The 24,050-nt window shown below is 36.6% G+C and overlaps 2 protein-coding genes across 2 annotated transcripts in view; both read right to left on the reverse strand.

The window, feature by feature from the left end:
• LOC137439482 (uncharacterized) overlaps positions 1-3,870 on the reverse strand; it is a 52,126-nt gene extending 48,256 nt beyond the window's left edge. The window contains exons 1-2 of the mRNA XM_068135258.2: positions 2,498-3,870; positions 2,254-2,362 (exon numbers count right to left, since the gene is read on the reverse strand). Coding sequence (XP_067991359.2) covers positions 2,254-2,362; positions 2,498-3,644 — 1,256 coding nt within the window. The 5' untranslated portion in view covers positions 3,645-3,870. The remainder of the gene's footprint in view (positions 1-2,253; positions 2,363-2,497) is intronic.
• A 1,625-nt stretch (positions 3,871-5,495) lies between these two features.
• On the reverse strand, positions 5,496-24,050 carry LOC144888761 (uncharacterized). The gene is made up of 3 exons (XM_078767946.1): positions 23,811-24,050; positions 22,542-23,632; positions 5,496-5,640 (listed from the first exon to the last, which is right to left on the reverse strand). Exons 1-3 carry the CDS (start codon positions 23,925-23,927, stop codon positions 5,496-5,498), a joined length of 1,353 nt encoding a protein of 450 aa, XP_078624072.1. The 5' UTR covers positions 23,928-24,050.

A 24,050-nucleotide genomic window follows, 5' to 3' on the forward strand; every position in this document is an offset into this window, starting at 1 on the left:
TCCAGAGAGTCGGAGAGATCATTGATGAAGACCAGAAAAAGCACAGGGCCCAGAACACTACCTTGGGGAACTCCAGCCTGAAAAGGAAGGGGAGATGAGAGAATTCCATTGAAGACCGCACATTGACTGTGACCAGAGAGGTCTGCAAGCTATGCGTGGAGGTTTCCATGGATACCATAGGAGGAGAGTTTGGTGAGCAGAGCTGGGTGCCAGACCGTATCGAAGGCGCAAGATATGTCAAGGGAGACAGCTCTGATTTCCTGTTTGGCATTGAGGACCTCCATCCATTGTTGAGACAGCAGAATCAGCATGTGCAGAGTAGAATGACCTGGTGTGAAACGAAATTGATGACCCGAGATCAAGCCATTGGAGAAGAGGAAGGTTTTAATGTCAGAAGCAATGATGGATTCCATGACCTTGCTGATTATTGGGAGCAGGCTGATTGGTCTGTAGTTGCAAGGATCTGTTTTTGCACCTTTTTTTTGTGTAAAGCGGTGATGTTTGCTGATTTCCAAGCAGATGGCAGATGACCCTGAGCAAAAGAGAGGGTGAAAAGAACAGAGAGAGGGTGAGATAGAGCAGCAGAGCAGGATTGTAGGACCCGTGGGCTGATGCCGTCTGATCCATTTGCAGAATCAGAGTCGAAGTTTGACAGAAACTTCTCCACCTTGTCAGGAGAGAAGGACACAGAGTCCAGGAGCAGCTGGGTTCGACTGGGGTAAGGTGGGTACAGAGAGAGATGGGTTTGGGACACAAGACTTTGAGGCAAACACAGAGTTGAGGCATTCGGCTTTGTCACGGGCGGAGTTCAGCTGTGTAGCCGTTTGAGGTAAGGGAGGGGATGGAGGGGGAACAAACACCAGAAACAGATTTGACCAGACGCCACCAGGATTTGGATGAGGGAGACAGGTTTGAGAGTTCAGTCTTGAGAGTAGAGAGATTTTGTTTCCTGGCTCTCCTGAGGGTAGACACACACTTGTTCCGAGATTTGTGAAAGGAACTGAGATTGTCTTAATTTGGCTTTTCCTTCCAAGAAGCAAAGGCAAGTTGTTTCAGGGTAACTGCCTCACCACAAGCTTCAGTGTACCATGGACGGGAGGAAGGGTAAGACAACTGAAGACGAGATGGGATAAATCTGTGCATGAGAGAGAGCAGTTTGCTTTGGAAGAATTCCCAGGAAGAATTGATGTCAGAGGCGGTAGAGATGGGAGACCAGTCCAGATGATTGATGGCTGCTTGAAGACCGTGCCAGTCGGCCTGAGTGAAATGCCAGACTCGGACTCTGAGGAGGCTCTCTGAGAACGGCCAGAAATATTATCACTTTAACAAGCACATGGTCAGATGAACCGATTGGAGCAGAAGAAGAGCAGCAGACATTTGCAGGGAAGTTAGTCATAACCAAGTTCAGAAGAGAAGATGCTCCGTTGACTGAGATCCGGGTCGGGAAATTGACAGATTGTGTCAGTCCCAGTTGTTCGCAGAAGTCCTTTGCTGAGGTGCCGTGGCTGGTGAGAGAGGAACCCACACCCAGCCAGCTGGCATGATGACAGTTGAAGTCGCCACATATGAGGAAGAGAGACAGAGTTGGGATGAGTGGATAGAAGTTGGTCCATGTTGTCAGACAGCGAGATGTAAATGGAGCCGTCACTGTTTGGAGGACGGTACAGAACACATATGAACAAAAGGTGAGTGCGGAGGGGAAGCCATAGCCAGAGGTGCTCCTGGGGGGTAGGGTGGAGAGAGGGCAGTGCAAGGAGAGTGAGGAAGAGAGTTTTTGATAAAGATAGCAACCACACCACCAGGACGAGGCTCAGGTCTATCATACCGGAGGAGGGAGTAACCAGGAAGAGATATTAAAGAATCAAAGACATCTTGAAGGAGGAAAGTTTCTATTAAGCAGATTAAGTCTGGTTTGTCAGAAGACAAACCCTACAACTGTTTTGCCCTCCATCGTCCCCCACTCCCAAAATCTTTTTTTATATAATAAAATTATTGGCATATACATATTGTGTACCAAACAATGGCGATGTCTGTGCTTGCTCTACTGTTCTCATTTCAACTCCACCTCCGACACCTTCTCCCCCAGTAATTTTTACTTCACAAGCTGTTACATTTCATTGACATGGTGTCAACATAGCGCAGGCTTGATCGGTCGAATGGCCTCCTCCTGCACCAAGTTTCTTGTGTACAGTGGAAACCATGAAATACCCACCTCACCCTCCTTTCATATTCCTCAGAAAGAGCAGGTCTTACCTTTTATCCTGACCTTGAAGATGTTCATCTGAGTTCTGGATCCAGCTTTGGTCTTGTTTCAATTGTGTGTGAACACTGGAGCCTCTGATAGCAACGGATCTCTCTGCTCCTGGTGACAATAATAAAATGGCATTCCTTCCATCATGACGACCTCTTTTTCAATCTCATCATCATTGCTCATGCTCGAGTCAAACTACAATATATCCACATTCCTTTCCCCATTTCTACCAGATCAGACACTCACCTTCTTCAGCATCGTTTTCTTCAGTTGAAGTCTTTCCCTTTCTCATAAGCTGCCCATCGTTACCTTGAAGTCTTCCCTCTTTATCTTGACTCATCAGCTGCCTATTGTCACCCTGAAGTCCTCCATCCTTATATTGGCTCATCAACTGTCCATCATTACTCTTGCTCATCAACTGCCCATCGTTACCTTGAAGTCTTCCCTCTTTATCTTGACTCATCAGCTGCCTATTGCCACCCTGAAGTCTTCCATCCTTATCTTGGCTCATCAGCTGTTCATCCTTACTCTTGCTCATCAACTGCCCATCTTTACCCTTAAGTCTTCCCTCCTTATCTTGGCTCATCAGTTGCCTATCGTTACCCTGAAGTTTTCCATCCTTATCTTGGTTGATATGCTGCCCATCCTTACCGTGAAGATGTTTATCCTCATCTTGGCTCGTTGCAGGGTCATCCTGGGGTTCATCCTCATCAGGTAACGAATTAAAAAATGAAGTTCTCATCTCACCAATCTTTTTCATGCTAAGGTTATTATGTTCTTTCACATCCAATTCTCCATCCTCCATCCTATTGCTATTCTTGACCTCATCTCCGCTGTTTTGGCTCGTTGCAGGGTCATCCTGGGGTTCATCCTCATCAGGTAACGAATTAAAAAATGAAGTTCTCATCTCACCAATCTTTTTCATGCTAAGGTTATTATGTTCTTTCACATCCAATTCTCCATCCCCCTCCATCCTATTGCTATTCTTGACCTCATCTCTGCTGTTTCCCTTAACTTCCATTTGACTAAAAACCCCTTTCTCCTTTTTCATACTTACGTTCTCTTCTACATGCATTTTTCCTGAGCTAGTTTTCATTTCATCTGCATCCATTACTCCATCCTCCACATTATCTATCCAACTGTCTCCTCCACTCGTGTGGCTCACATGTGAGTCTTCATCTTTCAAGGCCTTCAGCATTTCTTCACTGGCGTTTTCTTTCAAGCGGCCTTTTCCATTCTGCTTTTGCGACTGTTTGCCTTCTACCTCACCTGGAAAACTCTTAAAACTCTCCGCCTCTTCCTGGCTTTTTCCTTCACCTTGTTCACCGTCAGAATTCTCAACATATTTCCCATCTTCTCCCATGTGACGTTCCTGAGAATGCTGTCCTCCCATTGCAGTTTCACCACAATTGCCAAACTATTGAACAAACACAGTCAAGGAGAATCTGGTCGCACGAAGAGAGACAAACTAAAGAAGACGAAGTACCTGATCATAAATTGCTACCATAGGTGCACTCTAAAAAAAAAGAAAAAAAGGAGTATAGGATGGAGAGTCAGCCCGACAAAGCAATTCCTCGCAAATAAAACAAACACCTGGAGAATGTAACCTTATAGCTATCAGAAGGATGGGCCAAGCTTTGGAGGCTGGTCCAATCCACGTTGTTAGTAGCAGAGCCAGTTAGACCTGTCTTCCAGGTAACCCTGATTAATTTGTAGGCGCAGCAACTCGACCACATAAAACCATAAATAAAAAAACAAGTCGTCTAATGGCATTTTTGTGCATTTCAATACAAAAAAAATACCAACTTTTTTTTTTTTTTGCAATGAACATTTTAATTTCTGGCCTGGCAGGATAACCTTGAGGTACACACACTCACCTCTAAACGGTCTAGCCTCTGTTTGAATCCTGACATCGCTAGAAACTGTCATCCCAGATTCCTCAATGTCTGTGCCGTCCAGGATTAACCCGGGCATCCCAGCACGGTGTCCTTCGTGAGGAGTAGGTAAGCTATCATTGTCGCGTAGAGTAGGCGAGAGTAAGCGACCTATCGTTCTACCTCTAAACGACACAGTCGAACGTCAAGCCGGCTCATGAAATAATTGGAATAATTGCTGTTGTTAAGGAAAAGAAAGAAAAACAATGTCTCATTTCTAATCCTGATGGATTTAAACATCACATCATCTTGTGTCGAATTTTGAACAGAAGAGTGCGGCAGCTTCATCGCAAAGTTCATTTGGGACCACTTGTAAATTTTAATAAGTCGATTCAAGTTCAAAACTTCTTTTGATTCTTCATGCGCTCAGCAATGCTAAAAATTTTAGTGTAAATTTCTAGCCATCAACCTGACAAGTGTCAAATGCTGTGTGCACCCACGCAGTAAAGCGAATATATGCCATTCCTGGTGTTGGCTTGCGGTTAGGGTGCTGGCTTGGGATCCTATAGGATCCTGGGTTCGAATCCCGGTCAATCGTTGAATTAACACCAGGGGGGTTGACTCACTGACTCAGCCTGCCATCCCTCTGAGGTCGGCAAATTGAGGACCAGTTCACTGATAATTCCTTGTGTGTCGCAAGAGGCGACTAACAGGGTTGGCGGCAGGAAGGGCATCCGGCCATAAAACATTGCTTCAAAAAGGGGACCACGGTGCCCAAAAAAAGACCAACCCCTGCTCTGCGGGGGGGAATGGCCTCTAAAGGTGGTTCTTTATCAGAAAATTGCTTATGTCTAACTGAGAGCGTGAAGAAACACAATATGGTGGAAGTTAACCTTGTTTTTCACATTACAACTCTTCTCCCTTTAATATGATTACACCTTACTTCAGCAGATAAATTAACTTTGATGAGTTGTTAGGATGGTATAAATGTAATCCAATTTTGGAAAGAAATGTTTTTATGCTCTTAAGGAAGACGTACAGTACCAGAATTTTTCTTAAACCTCTCAGAGTGAGAATTAGTTACAAAAGAAAGGATTAACTTTTGTATTGCAGAACATTCCAAAGATGCGAGATGAGCAGGCAAGAGCTGCCTGGGGCGGCAATGATCGAACGAGAAGAAGTCATACTTCAACCAAATGGAATCTGTTACACCCCAAATATAAGGTAATGTTTTTGAGAAAAGCAACAAATGAATGTAAAAGAAGCAGGAAAGTAAAAAAAAAGAAAAAAGAAAGAAAAAAAAAGACAAGCTAGAAGAGGAGGAAGAACATTTTCCCAGGATTTTATTTTCTTCTTCTGAATGGCCACAGTTATTCCCACGTTAATGTGGGCTTGGCTGGAGGAAGTTTTAGGCCCAAGTCTTTTACGAACTGGCTTACCAGGCCTGACACTCTACTGAGCAGTTTGGGCAGGAATTTGCAATTTGTTCTTGGTGCTGCCGATAGCTCACCTACTCTTCACGGAGGACACCGTGGGATCTTTGATGTCCACAAGCTAATACCGACAGACGTCCATCCCGTTTCACGTCCAGCCAAGGGACGGCACACACATTGATGAAATCCCCTGCATTTGAAACACTGGGAGGACAGGGATTCGAACCCAGGCTAGACAGCTAGGAAGTGTGAGTGAGTATCTGTACCTCCAGACGATCCTGCTTGCCCTTTTTCTCTGGAAATATTATAGGTACTGAAATTCAAGTCATTCCTTTCTTCATTCTTTAACCCTGCCTAAGAGTAGTCCCACATTACTTAAGCCATCTTACTCAGACAGATTCAACAACCTCAGGGGTAAGTATCGGGGATGCTCTTCGCGGTGGTTGTACCCCCCCAACACAAGTCGGGATTTTCCCCATTCTTCCCTGCTGCCCGGATTCGTCAGGGCAGTGCGGTCACGGTCAAAGTGCCAATCGGTCACAAATGGACCAGCCCTTTCCCTGTTGTGTTTGTCTTTCTCTCTCTAACCCTGTCGTGGCCCTTACTTTGTGAAGGCCGAGGTACACCATCCTGGATCTATGGGTTGCTCCTGCGAGATCGATCAGCTGTCTCAGTGCCACGCCGGCTTGTTCGAGAGAACTGTCCGGGGCTATACAACAACAACAACAACCTCTGATCCCACTCACTGCTCCACAATGATGGCCGCTGGAACATGACAACAAAACCTTTTGCTTCCCGGCCACTCATCCCTGCACGACATGAGTTGATCACAAAATCTCCATAATCAGATATTTCATAAAAAGTGATTTTAGAGCAAGGCACAAAACTTCCCAGGTGAGAACTTCCATCAAATTAGTCATCATACTCACAGAAGCTAAGATGTCAATTGTGACAAAAATACAACAGCTGGCAAACTTTAAGAGACACCTTTGCCTTGGAATCCAAACTGGCTGTACCTGTACACTGTACAAGTTCAAATAATTTTTGCATATATTACGAATTTACAGTGCATTCACAAAGTATTCAGACCCCTTCATTTTTTCACATTTTGTTATGTTGCAGCCTTGTGCTGAAATCGATTAAATTCATTTTTCCCTCATCAATCTACACTCAATACCCCAGAATGACAAAGAGAAAACAGGATTTTAGAAAGTTTTGCAAATTTATTAAAAATAAAAAACTGAACTATCACGTAGACATAAGTATTCAGACCCTTTGCTATGACACTTGAAATTTAGCTCAGGTGCCTCCCCTTTCTCTTGATCATCTTTGAGATGTTTCTACACCTTGATTTGAGTCCACCTGTGGTAAATTCAATGGATTGGACATGATTTGGAAAGGCACACACCTGTCTATATAAGGTCTCACAGCTGACAATGCATATCAGAGAAAAAACCAAGCCATGAGGTCAAAGGAACTGCCTGCAGAGCTCAGAGACAGGATTGTGTCGAGGCACAGATCAGGGGAAGCCTACAAAAAAAATTCTGCTGCATTTAAGGTTCCCAAGAGCACAGTGGCCTCCATAATTCTTAAATGGAAGAAGTTTGGAACAACTTGGCCTCTTCCTAGAGCTGGCCGCCCAGCCAAACAGATCAATCGGGGCAGAAGGGCCTTGGTAAGAGAGGTGACCAATAACCCGATGGTCACTCTCGCTGAGCTCCAGAGATCCTGTGTGGAGATGGGAGAAACTTCCAGAAGGACAACCATCACTGCATCACTCCAACGATCTGGGCTTTCTGGCAGAGTGGCCAGACGGAAGCCTCTCCTCAGTGTAAGACACATGAAAGCCGCTTGGAGTTTGCAAAAAAGCACCTAAAGGACTCTCAGACTGTGAAAAACAAGGTTCTGTGGTCTGATGAAACCAAGATTGAATTGTTTGGCCTCAATTCTAAGCGTCATGTCTGGAGGAAACCAGGCACGGCTCATCACCTGCCCAATACCATCCCAACGGTGAAGCATGTTGGTGGCAGCATCATGCTGTGAGGGTGTTTTTCAGCAGCAGGGACTGGGGGACTGGTCAAGGTTGAGGGAACAATGAACGGAGCAAAGTACAGAGATATCCTTAATGAAAACCTGAAACAGAGCACTCAGGACAGTAGTGTAATAATGTTGCTTCTGGGACACCTCCGTTTAACATGGGAAATCCCTATCTAATGTCATTTACCCCCTTGTCTTTTTCAAAAATCATAAACACCTCTATTTCTCCCACCCTCATCTTTATGAACCTTTTGTCTGTAGTACCTATCCTTAATGTTGTTCATTAGACCACTCAAACACTACAAATATTTGTTTTCTCTTATAGACCTATCATCCTTCTTCTACATATCATCTGGCAGATTAATCTTTGACCCATTCACTTCCATATTAATTCTTTCCCTCCCTCATTGCCCCTAAAGACCTCTATTTCTCTCACCCTGTTCTTTACGAACCTTCTAACCTTTTGACATGCTATCCTTATTCATTAGACCACTTAAACACCTGTGATCCTTCTGACCTTATGGACCTTTTAACCTTTTACTCTTAATATCATCTGGTGAATATAACCCACTCAAACATCGACCCGACAAATATTTGTTTATGCGTGGGAAATAATTTAATTATCTTGCCACTCTCTTCACCATCTAATATATTAACAAAAAATATGTTTGAGTTTGGTTCTTTATTAAGATATTTTAACTGAGCTAAGATAAAATGGTAAACCTCCCTCAATGTTCTTGTTTGAGCACCTCCAGTGCCACATACCATTTTAAAATTAAAGTATATATTTTCCTGACAACCATCAAAGTTTTCCGTCCACTCAAAAATATTTCCATCTTTTTTACCCAATTCACCGGTATTTAAATTAATTCTCTTATTTGTTTTGTGAATTTTTTTACCAGTTGCCTTTTCAATTATACCTATTTGATATTTTTCACATTCATTATGTTTTCCATTTATATACCAAGGTTGATTACACCTCCACTCTTTAGTCTGGTTGATACTTGGTTCTATCATTTATATAATAGTAAAAAAGGCGGCGGTAGCCCGTTAAAATCCCCAACCCCCCCCCCCCCTTTTTAACTTATCACTTATATATATCTTATCACTTATGTATATCTTATCACTTATATATATCTTATCACTTATATATATATCTTATCACTTATATACTTATATAACCATAAGGGAGACTATCAATTCCATTTTCTAAAATAAACCTCTTATCATCAAAAGCCCCCAATGCTTTCTTATTTATCTCTTCTGAATATAATTGATGTTTATAACTTCTTATTCCATTAATCTTTCTAAACTCTTCTTTCTTTGTTGTTAAACAGTTATAATAATCCTTAAAGTTTATTGTTTCTTTAATAACATTTTTCTTTACACCTTTTAACTTCTTATCAGTCTTTTCAACGTTATTCACAATGTATTTATAAGCATAAGCCTTTGACCTCAATCCCACAAATTCACTCATAACATTTCCTCCTAATTCATCCTTGAACTTTCCAATCACCTTTTTATTTTTAGAAGAGAACAACTCACTCTCTGGACTGTAATTACTCGTGTCATAGATATTAATGTCTCTTTTCATGTCTGAATAAACATCGTTGGTATTAATTTTCAAAATAAAACTATCTGTATCCATATAAAGTAGATTAACATCATTTTGATATTTCTTCCTCAAGTTATTATAAAAGTAATCATACATTAATGACTTTGATAAATCAAGAATTGTTGTTCCAATATAAATAGGTTTGTTCATTTCAATACTCTCTTTAATCAAATGGATCGCACAAAAGTTCTCAGTAAAGACCTCAGCTCGAGTAAAACTCGGTCTATTAATTAATTTTGATGCTTGTTCCCAAGATGTTGATAGTCTGATATTTTGTCTTTTCCTCACATTCTCCATAGTCTTACCAAAGACCGCATTATTCATCAATTTATAAAAGTCTTTCTCAAAATCTGTTTTTGACTCTGTTCTTCTTTGTGTATTAAAATCAATGTACCCCTTTAACCAATGACTTTGATTGAACTTTAGAACCCTATGGATCTTCTCTACTCTTAGACCTTTTGATAAATATTGTCGCAAATTTCTTTGGTGTAGAACATAATTTTTCTTGTTATATAATGTAGTAAGTAATTTTTCTGTTGATTCACCTATATCAAACGATCGTTGATAATCACTCAACCATTCTTTCTTTGGACTTTCTTTCTCACAAGCAAATGGGAGATCTTTGTGTAGGTTATGGAGTTCCTCTGGATATTTTAAATCAATTTCAAAATAATAACCAACTTTTTCTTCATCCAATTCTTTTTGTGTAGAGATACATACATCTTGTAAAACGTTTTTGTAGTCTTTTTCCTTTACCCATCTAAGTTTTCCATAAGGAAGAGCCTGAGACATTGCCCAGCCATACAGGTTGTTCGCGTCATAGTACATCAAGTAAGAACTCTCTTTCGTTGGATCATAATTTGGAAGATATTTGTTATTTGCTTTTGCGTATCTACTCGAGCAGACTTGTGAAATTCCACCTCTTTTTGCCTTTTCAATCATCAAAAGCATATCAACATCGGTTATCAAATCCAAATCTTGTTTTGTCATTTTCAACATCGCACTCCAGGCCAATCCAGGTGCTGTGTAGTAGTGAGCAGGATCCAATCCATATCCAGTGCGACAAACAGATCTAAAGGCTTCAAATACATCGGCCAATAAAAGCACATCAGTTTTGAGATACAAATCGTGATACTCGCCAAGATTCTTGATGTTATATTTTTCCCAAACATTTTGTGCGTGTACATAATCTTTATCAGATATATGACTATTATTTAATTTGTTATAGAAATTTTCTTTTGAAGGAAGTTGTGTTTCATTGAATCTCTCAAATGAGTCCATATAGTCATAGGGGTACATTCCCTTTTGTGTTAGAAAATCTTTATCTAAAAAATACTCTGAAAGACATGGAAACTCTTTTAGATTTTGAACCAAGTTAACCAATGGACTTGCCATGAATTTAAATGTATCAAGAAATCTGATATGAGTAATAGGAGATGTGTGAATTGTTTTTGTGAATGAAATGTATTTCTGATCCGTGTTTGGAATTGCTGAGATACTTCCAGAAGTCTTTGAGAGTTCCTTGATAAATAGATGTGTATCATAATGAGCGTTGTTATGAAGAAAGACAGGAATGAAAGAGGGGAGTTGATAATTAATATTACAACTTTGATGAGCCGGACCTCTATATTTACCAGTGAGATGACAATGGTCTCTAACCTTTAGACCTTTACCAATTTTCTCCTCACAAATATGACAGACATTGTTTTTTATAAATTCCCTTTTTTCTTTACTTGTTAAGGACATTGGTTTATTGGTTTCTCTCATTATCTTGGTTAATCGAACACAGTCTTTTTCTAGTCGTTTCACAAACTCCTCTGGGGTATTTGAGCCCCTATACATCTCTAACTTGTTATATTTATCACCAACGGATGATTTGATATAATAACAAAAACCACAAGGAGTATGTTTTTGATATTTATTTGTGTATGATTCTTTTGGATCTTGAGAAGCAGTATCAATTTTTTCTAAAATACTTTCAAAATCAGCATATATAACAAATGGATGTTTGATCTTTTTATTTTCATCTTTGAATGTGATCTTTGAGCCTTCTTTAGGCATATTGATTACCGTTGATTTATGTTCGCCACAATAATTTGAATGTTTATCTAATCTTTCTTGTGAATTGAAGAAGTTAAGACAACGCAAACAAATATATATTTTATTTGTTCTCTTACAGACTTGTGGTTTTATTAATTTAGCAATATCTTTGATGTATGTATAATGTGAATTTTCGTCTGAATTAAAATATAGAAGATTAATATGAGTTTGTTTACAATTGTCAGAAAGCTTTAAAACCTGAATGTTGTTTGTTTCTGTTAGACCATAAACATTAACTGATAAATTATTCATCTTTTCAAATTTAGGAATATCATTTAAAGTCATCGGAAACTTTAGATCTTTCGTATTTAATGTATTCTCATATTTTTTATAATGAGATACTCTTTCATCATGAAAATGTGGAGGATGTAAGTGTGCTAAAATAGACCAGAGAAAACATTTATTGTCTTTATTTTTGATATTGATAACTGCTTTTCTATTTTTGATAACACTGGGTAAATCAATGTAAGAAGAAGCTTTTAGAGGATCTGATTTAAGAATATGAATGTCTATGTAAATAATTTTTCCTATATTGAATCCACTTCCTACGATTGAATTATCCACATCTTGCTCTTGTTTAATAAGTTCATCATAGACTCCTGATGTTTTAAAATCTTGATATGAAGATATAAAGTGTGGCTCAGTTCTCATGTATGGTGCATCTATAACTCCTTCATCCTTTGTCATTTCTAATTTTACTCCCATATAAAATTTAAGTGGTTTCATTTCCTTTAGTGTTTTTTCAATCAACGTTTGAACAGCAGGTTTAACTATTTCTACAGCATCAACTATAGACTCTGGTTCAGGAGGTTTGAAGTTAAAGACTCTTATTTTAATATGTCCTTTGAATGCTCCATCAGAGTTTTTAGTTGTGATAAAATTTGATAAATGTAGATTTGTTTTAAGATGTATTTTGAAGCCTTTCTTGAGGATATTTTTATTACATGTAGAACAGTGTTTTGTTTCAGGTGGAAGAGGGGAAAGTTTGTTTAAAATGTTGTATGTATGTTTTGCGGTGAGAATATGTTGTTTATAATATTTTACTTCCTTCTCGCAAGTATCACAATAAACCATATTTATAGCGTGAGAAAACGTGGTGTTTTATATATATCACTGTGCTTAAAATAAAACACTTTTGAGCTTTACAGCTCCGTTTTATATATATCACTGTGCTTAAACTAAAACACTTTTTCACTCAGAATCATCTAAGTCATAACTATCACATGAATACTCAGAATCATACTCAGAGTCATCAATAAAGCTACTCTCATAACTATCATTTGAGCACAAACTATTAGTATCATAACTATCATCTGTGTTCAATGAAATACTATCATCACCATCATCCAAGTTCAATGAAATACTATCATCACTATCGTCCGAGTTCAATGAAATAGTAAAATCTTCACTGCTGTATTGACTCATATTTAATTAGCAAGAAAAATATTCCCATCAATATCTATATACTTTCTTTCATTAACAGATTCAATCTCTACAATTTTTATATCAAAAGTTATCTTTAAATAATCTCTAACTATCATAGAACGAAATGACATTTCACCAGAAATATTAACATCATTCATTTTACTTAGATCTACACCCTTTGGATTATTAAAGAAAATACAAATGTCTCCTCTAGAATTATTAATGGTCTTATCATTCTTTTTCAAAGTATCGTGGTCAATCACTTTTTCAAGCTTTGAATAAATTGCCAGGAGTAGAGGAGAAACTTTTGTTAGATTTACTTTAATGGATGTCTTTCCAGGTATAGTTAGAGCTCTTCCTTTAAATGAAATAGAGGGGCTCATGTTATTTTCCATAACTGGTTTTACCCAAAAATTTCCATATTTATCTTTGTTCAATTTAACATCTTTGACATATTTTTCTATATCTTCCACCGAAGTAGAGATTGATTGAAATTTGTCTTTTGTGCTTTGAAACATTGTATTTATTAATGAATAAACTTGCGTTTAGTTTAAGTAAAAATTTACCACATAAATATGATAAGTTCTGAAGGATATTTAGAATTTCCAGACTCTCCATATGATAAATTAGAGAATTGTCCGGCTTGTGATAGAGTGGGGCTTAATGATGAGGATTCATATAAACAATGTTTATTCTGTGATTATATTCTAATTAATGATAATAAGAAATATAAAAAAACATATAACTCTTTTAAATTAGAACCAAAAATGAATTACTTTACAAGATTAATAAGAGAGATGAATGTTAAGCATTATGGTGATAATACACCATTTCTTACAAGGAAAGAGACTCTTTGTATTGAGGAAATGTATAAGGGTTTAATGATATTTATTATTCAAAATAATTTTAATGGAAATGTTAATACAAGATACTACATAAATAAAATAATGAATTATTTTGAAATTAAACCAGAACTCAGGATAAAATATAGAGTTTCTAAAATAGCTCAAAAAAAGTTGGATGACTTGTTTTCCAAATATATAAATGAATGATTTTTTACCCGTTTGGGAAAATAAGATAAAATTTAATAACCATAAAAACATTCCAAATTCATTGAGATGTCTAATAGTTGGTTCAAGCGGATGTGGGAAAACCTGTTTACTTTTAAAGATGCTCCTTGGTCCTAATTTTTTAGATTATGATAATTTAATAATTTTTACAAAGTCAAGTTTTCAACCCGAGTATCAACTACTCTCACAGGGTTTTAATGCAGGTCTTAAAAAGGAAGACATTATCGGTTTATTTAAACTTCAAAACAAACTGAATGATTATAATATTGAAGATATAATACAATTATTTTGTGATACACAGAAATCAAAATCGAAACCCATAACTTGTATTCTCAGTGATAATACGGATGATATACCTTCACCTCAAGATTTAGATAAATCAAAAAAGAACCTCGTCATCTTTGATGATTGTGTTAATGAGAGAAACCAAACAGTAATGGATAGCTACTATACAAGAGGGAGACATTCTTCTTGTAATTGTATATATCTTAGTCAATCATATTTTCAACTCCCTCGACGCTCAATAAGAAACAATGCCAATACTTTTATTTTATTTAAGTTAAATTCAATAGATGTAAATAATTTTTGGAGAGATAATTGCTCTACGTTATGTAGTAAAAAAGAATTTGAAAATTATATGAAACACACGATTGGAAAATATAAATATATTGTTGTGAAACAAGATGAGATACTAAATGATATTTTTCAATAAATAAATACAGAAAATGAATACTGAAGAAAGAGAAAGAAAGTTTAAGGAACATCAACAATTAGTTTCAAAAGTTGTTAAACAACAGGAAGAGATAAAGAAGAAACGGAGACAGAAACTAACTGGTGAAGAAGCCTTTGAAAGAAAACAAGAGAAATTCTTTAAACCACTTTTGAAAACTCAACACTCACCTACAGTACCCACGGTAGAATTTACTCCGAAAAAACTTCAAATGCTCAAAGATTTTAGTCAGATAACAAAACAAGAACTTGGTGAATTAGAATATGATGACGAGGGATTATTTCGGAAACTTGAGGAGGTAAATCAACCCCCTAATTATGTTGTGGAAGCTCTTCAAAACAATGAATATTCGGCGGGTTCAAAAACCAGAGCAGGTCTCATTCCAACAGAAGAACCAGCAGTGTTTCATCTTGTGGAAGAAAAGGTATTGATATTTAATGATGAATTGATGTTCTTGAGTTCTACTCAACCAAATGTTAAATTAACTCCAAGATTAATGTTTCTTCTAACAAACCCCGGATTCAGCGGTTCAAAATATTTTGAGGAACCACTTGATATGGAAAGAGAGGAAGATAGGGTATATATTGAGTTGCTAAATGCACTTGATTATGGAGTTTCTGTTGCTGGTAAAAGTAAGAAGAATGAGAAGGAGAAACATATTATTGATGCTTTAAGTAAGCTTGGTTCGGGTGTTAGTTTTCTTCCAAATGACCCATCACAATTAGTTAATAGGCTATTATTGTTGTTAGGTAGTAAGAAGGCTGGAAACAACAATTGTTTTAATGAATCCTCAGCCATTTTAGATCAGTTGATGAACATGAAAATAATTAATAAATGTCAATACAAAGATATTTTATTAGATATTAAATAAGATGAGAAGCACAATTCTTAGTTTTAATTTCACAACGAGCGATTACACAGCTTCATTCCCTTACCCACTACAACTTGACCCCCTTACCTCATATGAGGCATCTTTGTTGTCAATGGAAACTTACAATACCCTTTTTAATATCACAGAGAAAAACAACAAGTTTAGTTATAATCCAGGAAGTGGATATAAAACTATAACCGTTTCACCTGGAGCTTACGAGATTTCTCAAATATCTTCAGAAGTCTCTCGCCTTATGAAAGAAAAAGGTGATGAACCAAAAAATATTGTAATAGATATTCAAAAACACACTTCAAAATCAACTATTAAACTTAAAAATAATTATAACGTTGATTTCACGATTGAAAATTCGTTTAGAGAGCTATTGGGTTTCTCTTCAAAAAAGATTGAAAATAACGGGACGTTTTACAGTGATAATGTTATCCAAATATCCTCCGGTATAAATTCAGTATTAATTCATTGTGATTTGATTGATGGTGCTTATAACGATGGAATAAGAACAAATACAATATTTTCATTCAGTGCATACTCAACCCCGATTGGTTATAAATTTAATATGGAACCAAAAAATCTTGTCTATTTACCTGTGTCAGGAAAAACCATATACAGAGTAAATTTTAGGATAACCGACCAAGATAATCGTATGATATCCTTTAATGATGAAATTATATCCATCAGAATTCACCTACGTGAAGTTTTTCAATAAATAAATAATGGTTATTGTGAGAAAACACGAGTTGGGAAAATATAAAATAATTACAGGGGAGGGCATGTTCCTTTCACCAGACTATACAAGGTATGTGGGTAGAGGATACTATAAACCTAAGAGACAACGAGGTGTAGGTCATCAATTTCGAAATAAAGGAGATGGGATAATTGATACTCTAATGGGTATTGGTTCAACCATCCTTAAACATAAAGACCTAATTGGTTCAACTGCTTCTGCCGTGGGCTCCGTTGCGGGTGCTATAAAGAGTATAAAAGATGCTCAAAAGGAGTCTCATAAATTACAAGCAATCAAAGAAATAAAAAAAGGTAAAACTCAACTATCTTCACAAGAACGACAAAAAATCATTAAAATACTTGGGTCAGGGTTTCAACAATTTTAATGCTATATAAATACAAGTATGGAAGCGATTGATAGTATCTATGATTTGGATGATACGATTATCATTTCAAACTCCACTAAAAAGGAAGACTATTTTAAGGTAAATGCTATAACAGGAACAGACTGGAATTCAAACGGAACAAAAAGTTTTGAAATAAATAATCAACAAACTTACTTGAATATAGCTGATAGTTTCTTGCTGTGTAAATTTAAATTCACTAAGGCTGCGAATAATACTAATGCTACACTCGTAAATGATTTCTTCTGGAAAATGTTTGACAGTGTCCGCCTGTATATTGGAACACAAGAGGTTGAAGCAGTTGATTATGTCTCTGCTACATCTGAAATGATGAAATTTACACTATATTCGTTTAGTGATAGAATGGGTAAGGGAGCTGTTGAGGGTTTTCCTGATATGTCAACGGGTACAAACGCAGACCCTGGTTATAGTCAAAGGAAGTCAATGTATAATGATGACGCAAAAGCTGAGAATAGTTTTACCGTAGCAGTACCTCTGAAAGGTATATTTGGATTTTGTGATTATGATAAAGTTTTGTATGGGCTTAAAATTAGATTTCAACTACAAAGGAATGATAATGTAAATAGATTGCTTTTTGGGGATGAAAATGCTTTTGGAGAAAATAATAAATTTGTTATTAATGATTTGTGTTGGTATATCAGTGAATATACTCCTAATCTTAAAACGGAAGAGATGTTAAATAGAAGACTTAACTCAAAGAAACCGCTAAATGTATCATACCTTAAAAGAAGATGTCAACACGTTAAACTGGAACACACTACCTACACTTGGAATTTAGGTGTTCTTCAAGGAAAGCCACGATACCTCTGGCTCATTTTTAAAAAAACAGATGGAGAGGACGGTACTAATAAGAATAATGCCCTGAGTGATAATGCAAAGGTAAAACAACTTCGGGTTTCTCTTGATGGCACATTTTATCCGCGAGATAGATTGGAAATTGATTGGGAAAAAAATGATTATGCGGAAGCCTACAAGTCCTACCAAAAGGTGTGTGAAAGTAATGGTAATAATGATCCTATTTTGGATATGGTTGCGTTTCAAAAACTTTATACAATCTACGCAATTGACCTGAGTTCTCAAAAGGAAACTATAAAGTCTAATCGAGTGGATACTTCTCTATACATTGAAAGAGGGGAGAGTGAAGAGGTTAATGCATATTGTTTGCTTTTGGAGGAAACAGAATTACAGATTAATACAGATAATGGTGTTATGATTAATATCACATAGGTTTTTTCTCATAAATAAATGGTTGGGGTATATGTTAATCAAATCAATCTTAATAAATTAACATCTTGTATTCAAAATCAAAAGCCTTGTATTATTAATGTTAATACAATTCAAAGAAAAGGAGCTGTAAGAATTGATGTTTTACTCACACACACACAAGTAAAAACACTAAATGATGTTGGATCACTTAAAATTAAAATGACGAAACCTATGTTAAAGAAATATTCAATAGACGAGTCAAGAGGAGGATTTCTCCCGTTTCTAATTCCTTTATTTGCTGGTTTAAGTGCGGCGGGAGCATTGACTGGTGGTATTTCAGCAGCGGTAAAAACTGCTAACGAAAGGAAGGCACAACTAAAAGCTCAAAAAGAATTGGAAAGACATAACAAGGAGTTGGAGAAACAAATTAGTGGAAGTGGTGTAATTGTAGATTTTGCTCAAAAACTTGAAAGTCTACCTGATAAAGCTAGATTGTTGGTTGGAGATATGCTTTCCTCTATCGCTCAAGCGGGTGTTAAACTAACTAAACGGGGTAATGGATTGTATCTTTCTCATAAATAAATGGATAAATGGTTTAAACAATTTGGAAAGAATACAACGTCAAATATAGAACTAGCTAAGTATTGTAAAACACTAAAAATTGATAATGTGGTTATTTGTATGAGAGATGAATTAACACATATAAATAAGAATACAAAGAATATTATTATGAATTTAGACACACAGAATGGTTCTCATTGGGTTTGTATTCATAATAGTCAGGATAAATATTATTTTGATAGTTATGGTATGCCACCACCTGTTGAAGTAATACAATTCTTACAGAATGGTGTTTATCAAACATTCCAAGTTCAAGAAATTAATTCTAAATGTTGTGGCCAATTATGTTTATATGTATTATTTCAACTCAACAATAATGAAAATTTTTATGATATCATTTTTTATCTAATATAAATGACCTATGTTGGAAAAGATGGTTCTATCTTTGGAAAATCCTCTCAGGATATTGATTTATCAAATTATTATACAAAGGCACAGGCTGAACGACAAAAATATAGTGTAAGTAAAAATATTAATATGAAGAATACTTATAAATTAATCAATTATCCAAACCCTACAGATGCGAATGACTTGATTAGATTCAGTGATTTATCACAATATATATCTTTAAAGAAAACAGCACGTTTTGTGAAACAAGTAAAATTTACAACCACAACACCTGGTTATACTGACCATACACCTTTCCTCATTGAATTTAACTACCTGCTTACAATTAAATTTTATAAAGAAGGACATTTAGTTAATATGCGAATTAATAAATGGGGGTATGATATGCCTGATTTAGGGTATAATTGGTCTTTTTCAATAAACATAGAAGACCTACATGATTTAAATCAGTCTCGTAAAGAAGAATATTATCCACTTGGTGAAGATAAGGATTTATGTGGAAGTACAATTAGTAAACAACAAATACGTGATTTTAAGAAAAGAAAAATATATGATAGTATAGCGATGGTTCGCATGACAAAGAAGGAAGGTAATGAGATAAGGATAGAAAGCCGAGGAATACAAACCGATTTGGTAGTGGGAAGATGGGGTGGTATTACCTGTCATAATATTAATCTCACATATATTTCTGATACATAAATGGCAGGAAGAAGACTACAAGAGAATTATAATTTTTGTATTCAAGGATACCTACAAGAAAAGGGTGCTCGGTATTACATACCTTATGATTTGGAGCATATACATGGGAATTTTGTCATAAAAAACTGGCCTTATACTGATATTGTTAAACCCACAAATAGAGACTTGTTTAAAATATTAAATAAAAATGAACTTCTCAAAGTTATGAAATATAAAACTCTTTTAGAAATCGTCAACAAATCTTATTGGTATCCTATTATGAGAAAAATAATTATAGATACAAGAATATCTCAAAATCCAGATGAGTATATGTATAATATTCTTTGGGGTTCAAACTCAAGGGTAGCAAGGGATGAGGAAGGAGTTGAAGAAGAGAAGGAGGAAAGAGAGAAAAAGGAGAAGGAGGAAAGGGAGAGGGAGGAGAAGGAGGAGAGGGAGAAAAAGGAGGAGAAGGAGGAGAGGGAGAAAAAGGAGAAGGAGGAAAGGGAGAAAAGGGAGAAGGAGGAAAGGGAGAAAAGGGAGAAAAAGGAGAAGGAGGAGAGGGAGAAAATGGAGGAGGAGGAGAGGGAGCAAAGAGAGAGGGAGGAAAAATATAAAAAGATGGAAATCAGTGAGATTCATAAAAGATTGAGTGTATTAAAGCAAATAAATCAATCTCAACGCACCGAAGAGGAAATTAAAGAATTAACAACTCTTATGAAGATAATGGTTTCAAAAATAAGAACGTCAATGTCTTCAATTTCAGGGAGGAGATTTAAACGAGAAAGTGGTGAAGAAGAAGAAGAAGAAGAAGGAAAAGATTATGTGATTGATGATGTTGGTGTCATTGACTTTAGTTAGTTTTTATTTGTAAATAAATGGAGGAGAGAGTGAAGGCATTCCTTAGGATTCTTTATGTTTTAAAAATAAAGATTGAAATGTATATGTTGAAAACCAAAAAGGTTTTGATACTCTGTCGGAATTTTTCTGATAAATAAATATGAGTTATTGTCTCAAATGTAAAAAGAAAACTAAATCTAAAAATATCTCTTATGTTAAAGCTAAAAATAATAGAGTTTATCAAAAAGGAATATGTCAAGTATGTGGCTCTAAAAAGTGCCAATTCATCTCTCCTAAAAGAGGAGGAGACATACAAAAGTTTCTGTCAGGAAGTAAATTTACAACAACTGGAATTCCAGGGGAATTACACCTTCCAGGGTATTCTTTCTGTGGTCCAGGAACAAACTTGGATAAAAGATTAGATGAGGCTGACAATCCTAAACCTTGGTCTAAACCTACAAATAGGGTTGACGAAGTGTGTATGAAGCATGATATTGCTTATGGGAAAACCACTACGTTGACTGAAAAACATAAAGCCGACAGCGAAATGTTGTATAATTTGTCTTTGATACAAAATCCAACGTTGAGAGAGAAAGTTGATAGGTTTATTGTGAGAAATTTGATAAATGCTAAATTGAAACTTGGTCTTGGTTATTCCTCAAAAAACTATTAGGCTCTAATGATGTCATCAAGACTGAGGAGCTTTTGGCTGAAGAATTACACAAACCTATAATCACAAAGTTTAAAAGAAGGAAGGTTTATTCTAAATACACCGACCACATATGGTCCGCTGATTTAATTGAATTGAATAATGACAGGGGATACAGGTATGCTTTAACCGTTATTGATTTGAGGAGTAGATTTGCCTGGGTTGTCCCTTTAAAAAATAAAAGGGGTGATACTTTAATGTTAGCCTTTAAGCTAATATTTGATCGGGATAAAAGGAAACCAAAGAAGTTATGGACTGATGAGGGAACAGAGTTCTATAACAAAATATTCATGAAATTTCTTAAGGGGAAGGGTATTAAATTATACAGCACCTTTAATGAAGGAAAGGCAGTTGTTATTGAGCGTTTTAATCGTACTTTAAAAGAGAAATTATATAAAAAATTCACACAACTCGGTTCTCAAAAATGGGTGTATTTAATTCAGGATATTGTAGATAATTACAATAATACAGTTCATTCATCAACACAATCAAAACCATCAGAAACATTTACAAAATTAGAATATGAAAAGGAGATTAATTTGAGAAAGCCCAAGTTTAAAGTTGGTGATATTGTAAGAATATACAAATGGAAAAGTCATTTTGAGAAAGGTTATACACAAAAATGGACTCGTGAATTATTTAAAATCATTGATGTAATGGATACAGTCCCTTGGACCTACAAATTATATGATTTAAATGGAGAAGAAATCTTGGGTTCATTTTACTCACAAGAATTACAAAAAACACAAGTAAGCAGATAATACCCTTGAAAATAATAAATAAATAAATAAAATGTAATGGGGATACGTTTTTATATCTGTGAACCCCAAACACAGAATCCCACAACTTTTTAGTTGGGGCTTAACTTTTGTGTGTGTATAATGGGGATACGTTTTTAAATCTGTGAACCCCAAACACAGAATCCCACAACTTTTTAGTTGGGGCTTAACTTTTGTGTGTGTATAATGGGGATACGTTTTTAAATCTGTGAACCCCAAACACAGAATCCCACAACTTTTTAGTTGGGGCTTAACTTTTGTGTGTGTGTGTATGTGCGAGTGAGTCATAATAATATACAAACCCTAACCCAACCCAAGCCCTAACCCAACCCCATCCCTAACCCAAACCCATCCCTAACCCAACCCATCCCTAACCCAACCCCATCCCTAACCCAACCCCATCCCTAACCCAACCCCATCCCTAACCCAACCCCATCCCTAACCCAACCCCATCCCTAACCCAACCCCAACCCTAACCCAACCCCATCCCTAACCCAACCCCATCCCTAACCCAACCCATCCCTAACCCTCACATTCAAAATCCCAACCCTAACCCAATCCCATCCCTAACCCAACCCCAACCCTAACCCTCACATTCAAAATCCCAACCCTAACCCAACCCATCCCTAACCCAACCCCATCCCTAACCCAACCCCATCCCTAACCCAACCCCAACCCTAACCCTCACATTCAAAATCCCAACCCTAACCCAACCCCATCCCTAACCCTCACATTCAAAATCCCACCCAAACCCTAACATAATCTTTCTTTTCTTCTTTTTTAAATACGTATTTCTTTTTTTTTTTTTCCTCTTCCTCCAATTCTGTCTTTCAAGGCTTTTAAGTTTGAAGAAGTAGAAATGGGAAGAAAGAATTTTCCAGCATTTTCTTCCTCGAACTTTCTTGATATTGCTTAAATCAAGCGTCATTAAATAAAGAACATTGTTCATTGCTTTAGAATCCAAAGAGTCTCCAAGAGGAACCCCACAGGTAGAGTCTCCAAAATAAAACCAACTTTCCAAGTTCCCAAGGTATAACCACATTCCTGTTGAGCCTCCAAGATAGGTATCACATTCCGAGTCATCAAAACAAAACCCCCATTCCGAGTCTCCAAAAATATAACCATCTTTCCAAGTCCCCAAGGTAAAACCACAATTTTCAGAAATATTGGGGGTTTCCGTGATAAGTCTCACATAGTATAACTGCGGACCATCAGGGAAAACTTCCCTTTCCCAATTTTTTAGGGTTTCTATGATGTGTCTCACATAGTATAACTGCGGACCATCAGGGAGAATTCCCATTTCACAATTTTTTAGGGTTTCTATGATGTGTCTCACATAGTATAACTGCGGACCATCAGGGAGAACTCTCCTTGCCCAATTTTTTAGGGTTTCTATGATGTGTCTCACATAGTATAACTGCGGACCATCAGGGAGAACTCTCCTTGCCCAATTTTTTAGGGTTTCTATGATGTGTCTCACATAGTATAACTGCGGACCATCAGGGAGAACTCTCCTTGCCCAATTTTTTAGGGTTTCTATGATGTGTCTCACATAGTATAACTGCGGACCATCAGGGAGAACTCTCCTTTCCCAATTTTCAGAAATTTGTGGGTCTCCAATGTATGACTTGTATTCTGGCTCATCAAGGTAGAACTTGTTCAGTGGGTTTTGTTTTGATAACTCACAACAAGTATCATCATGGTAAAACTCTTTTTCAGGATTTTGTGGATCTCCAAGGTATAACTCTTTGGCTGGGTCATCAAGGTAGAACTCGTTCTGGGGGTCTTGGTTGTTCAAAATGTCTTCAAACAAAAAAATAACTTCATCCCAAGTTGTGTTAAAAGCAGAATTTTCATTTCGTATCTCAGATACAATTTCCTGTGAAAGAAAATAACAATGTATTAATTTAATACAATATTTTTTATTTGTATAAATCAAGCTCTATGAATATTAAAATAAACTTTGTTAACTCTTACACGAGTCTCATCTTAAAAAAAAAAAAAAAAAAAAAAAAAAAAAAAATTAAATAAATAAATAAATAAATAAACAAACTTACCTCCATTGATAAGAGGTTCGAGTCCAGTTCATCAATCTGAAGGTTGAGTTCTACACAGGTAGTAGGACTCCATGGAATAGCAAAGTTATCCCATTCCATTTCGGCATAGTAGTCCATTCTCAAGTGAAGCAGAAAGCGTGTTTGAAAAAGCCTGTGTGGTCGGTGCCTTTTATAAGGACTGGGTGTGTCTTCCTGTGGAAATTCCCTGGGCGTGTCTTAACTGGAAATGATGTGATGGAA

This window comes from Myxine glutinosa, chromosome 14 (assembly GCF_964187855.1).
Source record: "Myxine glutinosa chromosome 14, kmMyxGlut1.1, whole genome shotgun sequence".
NCBI lineage: Eukaryota > Metazoa > Chordata > Myxini > Myxiniformes > Myxinidae > Myxine > Myxine glutinosa.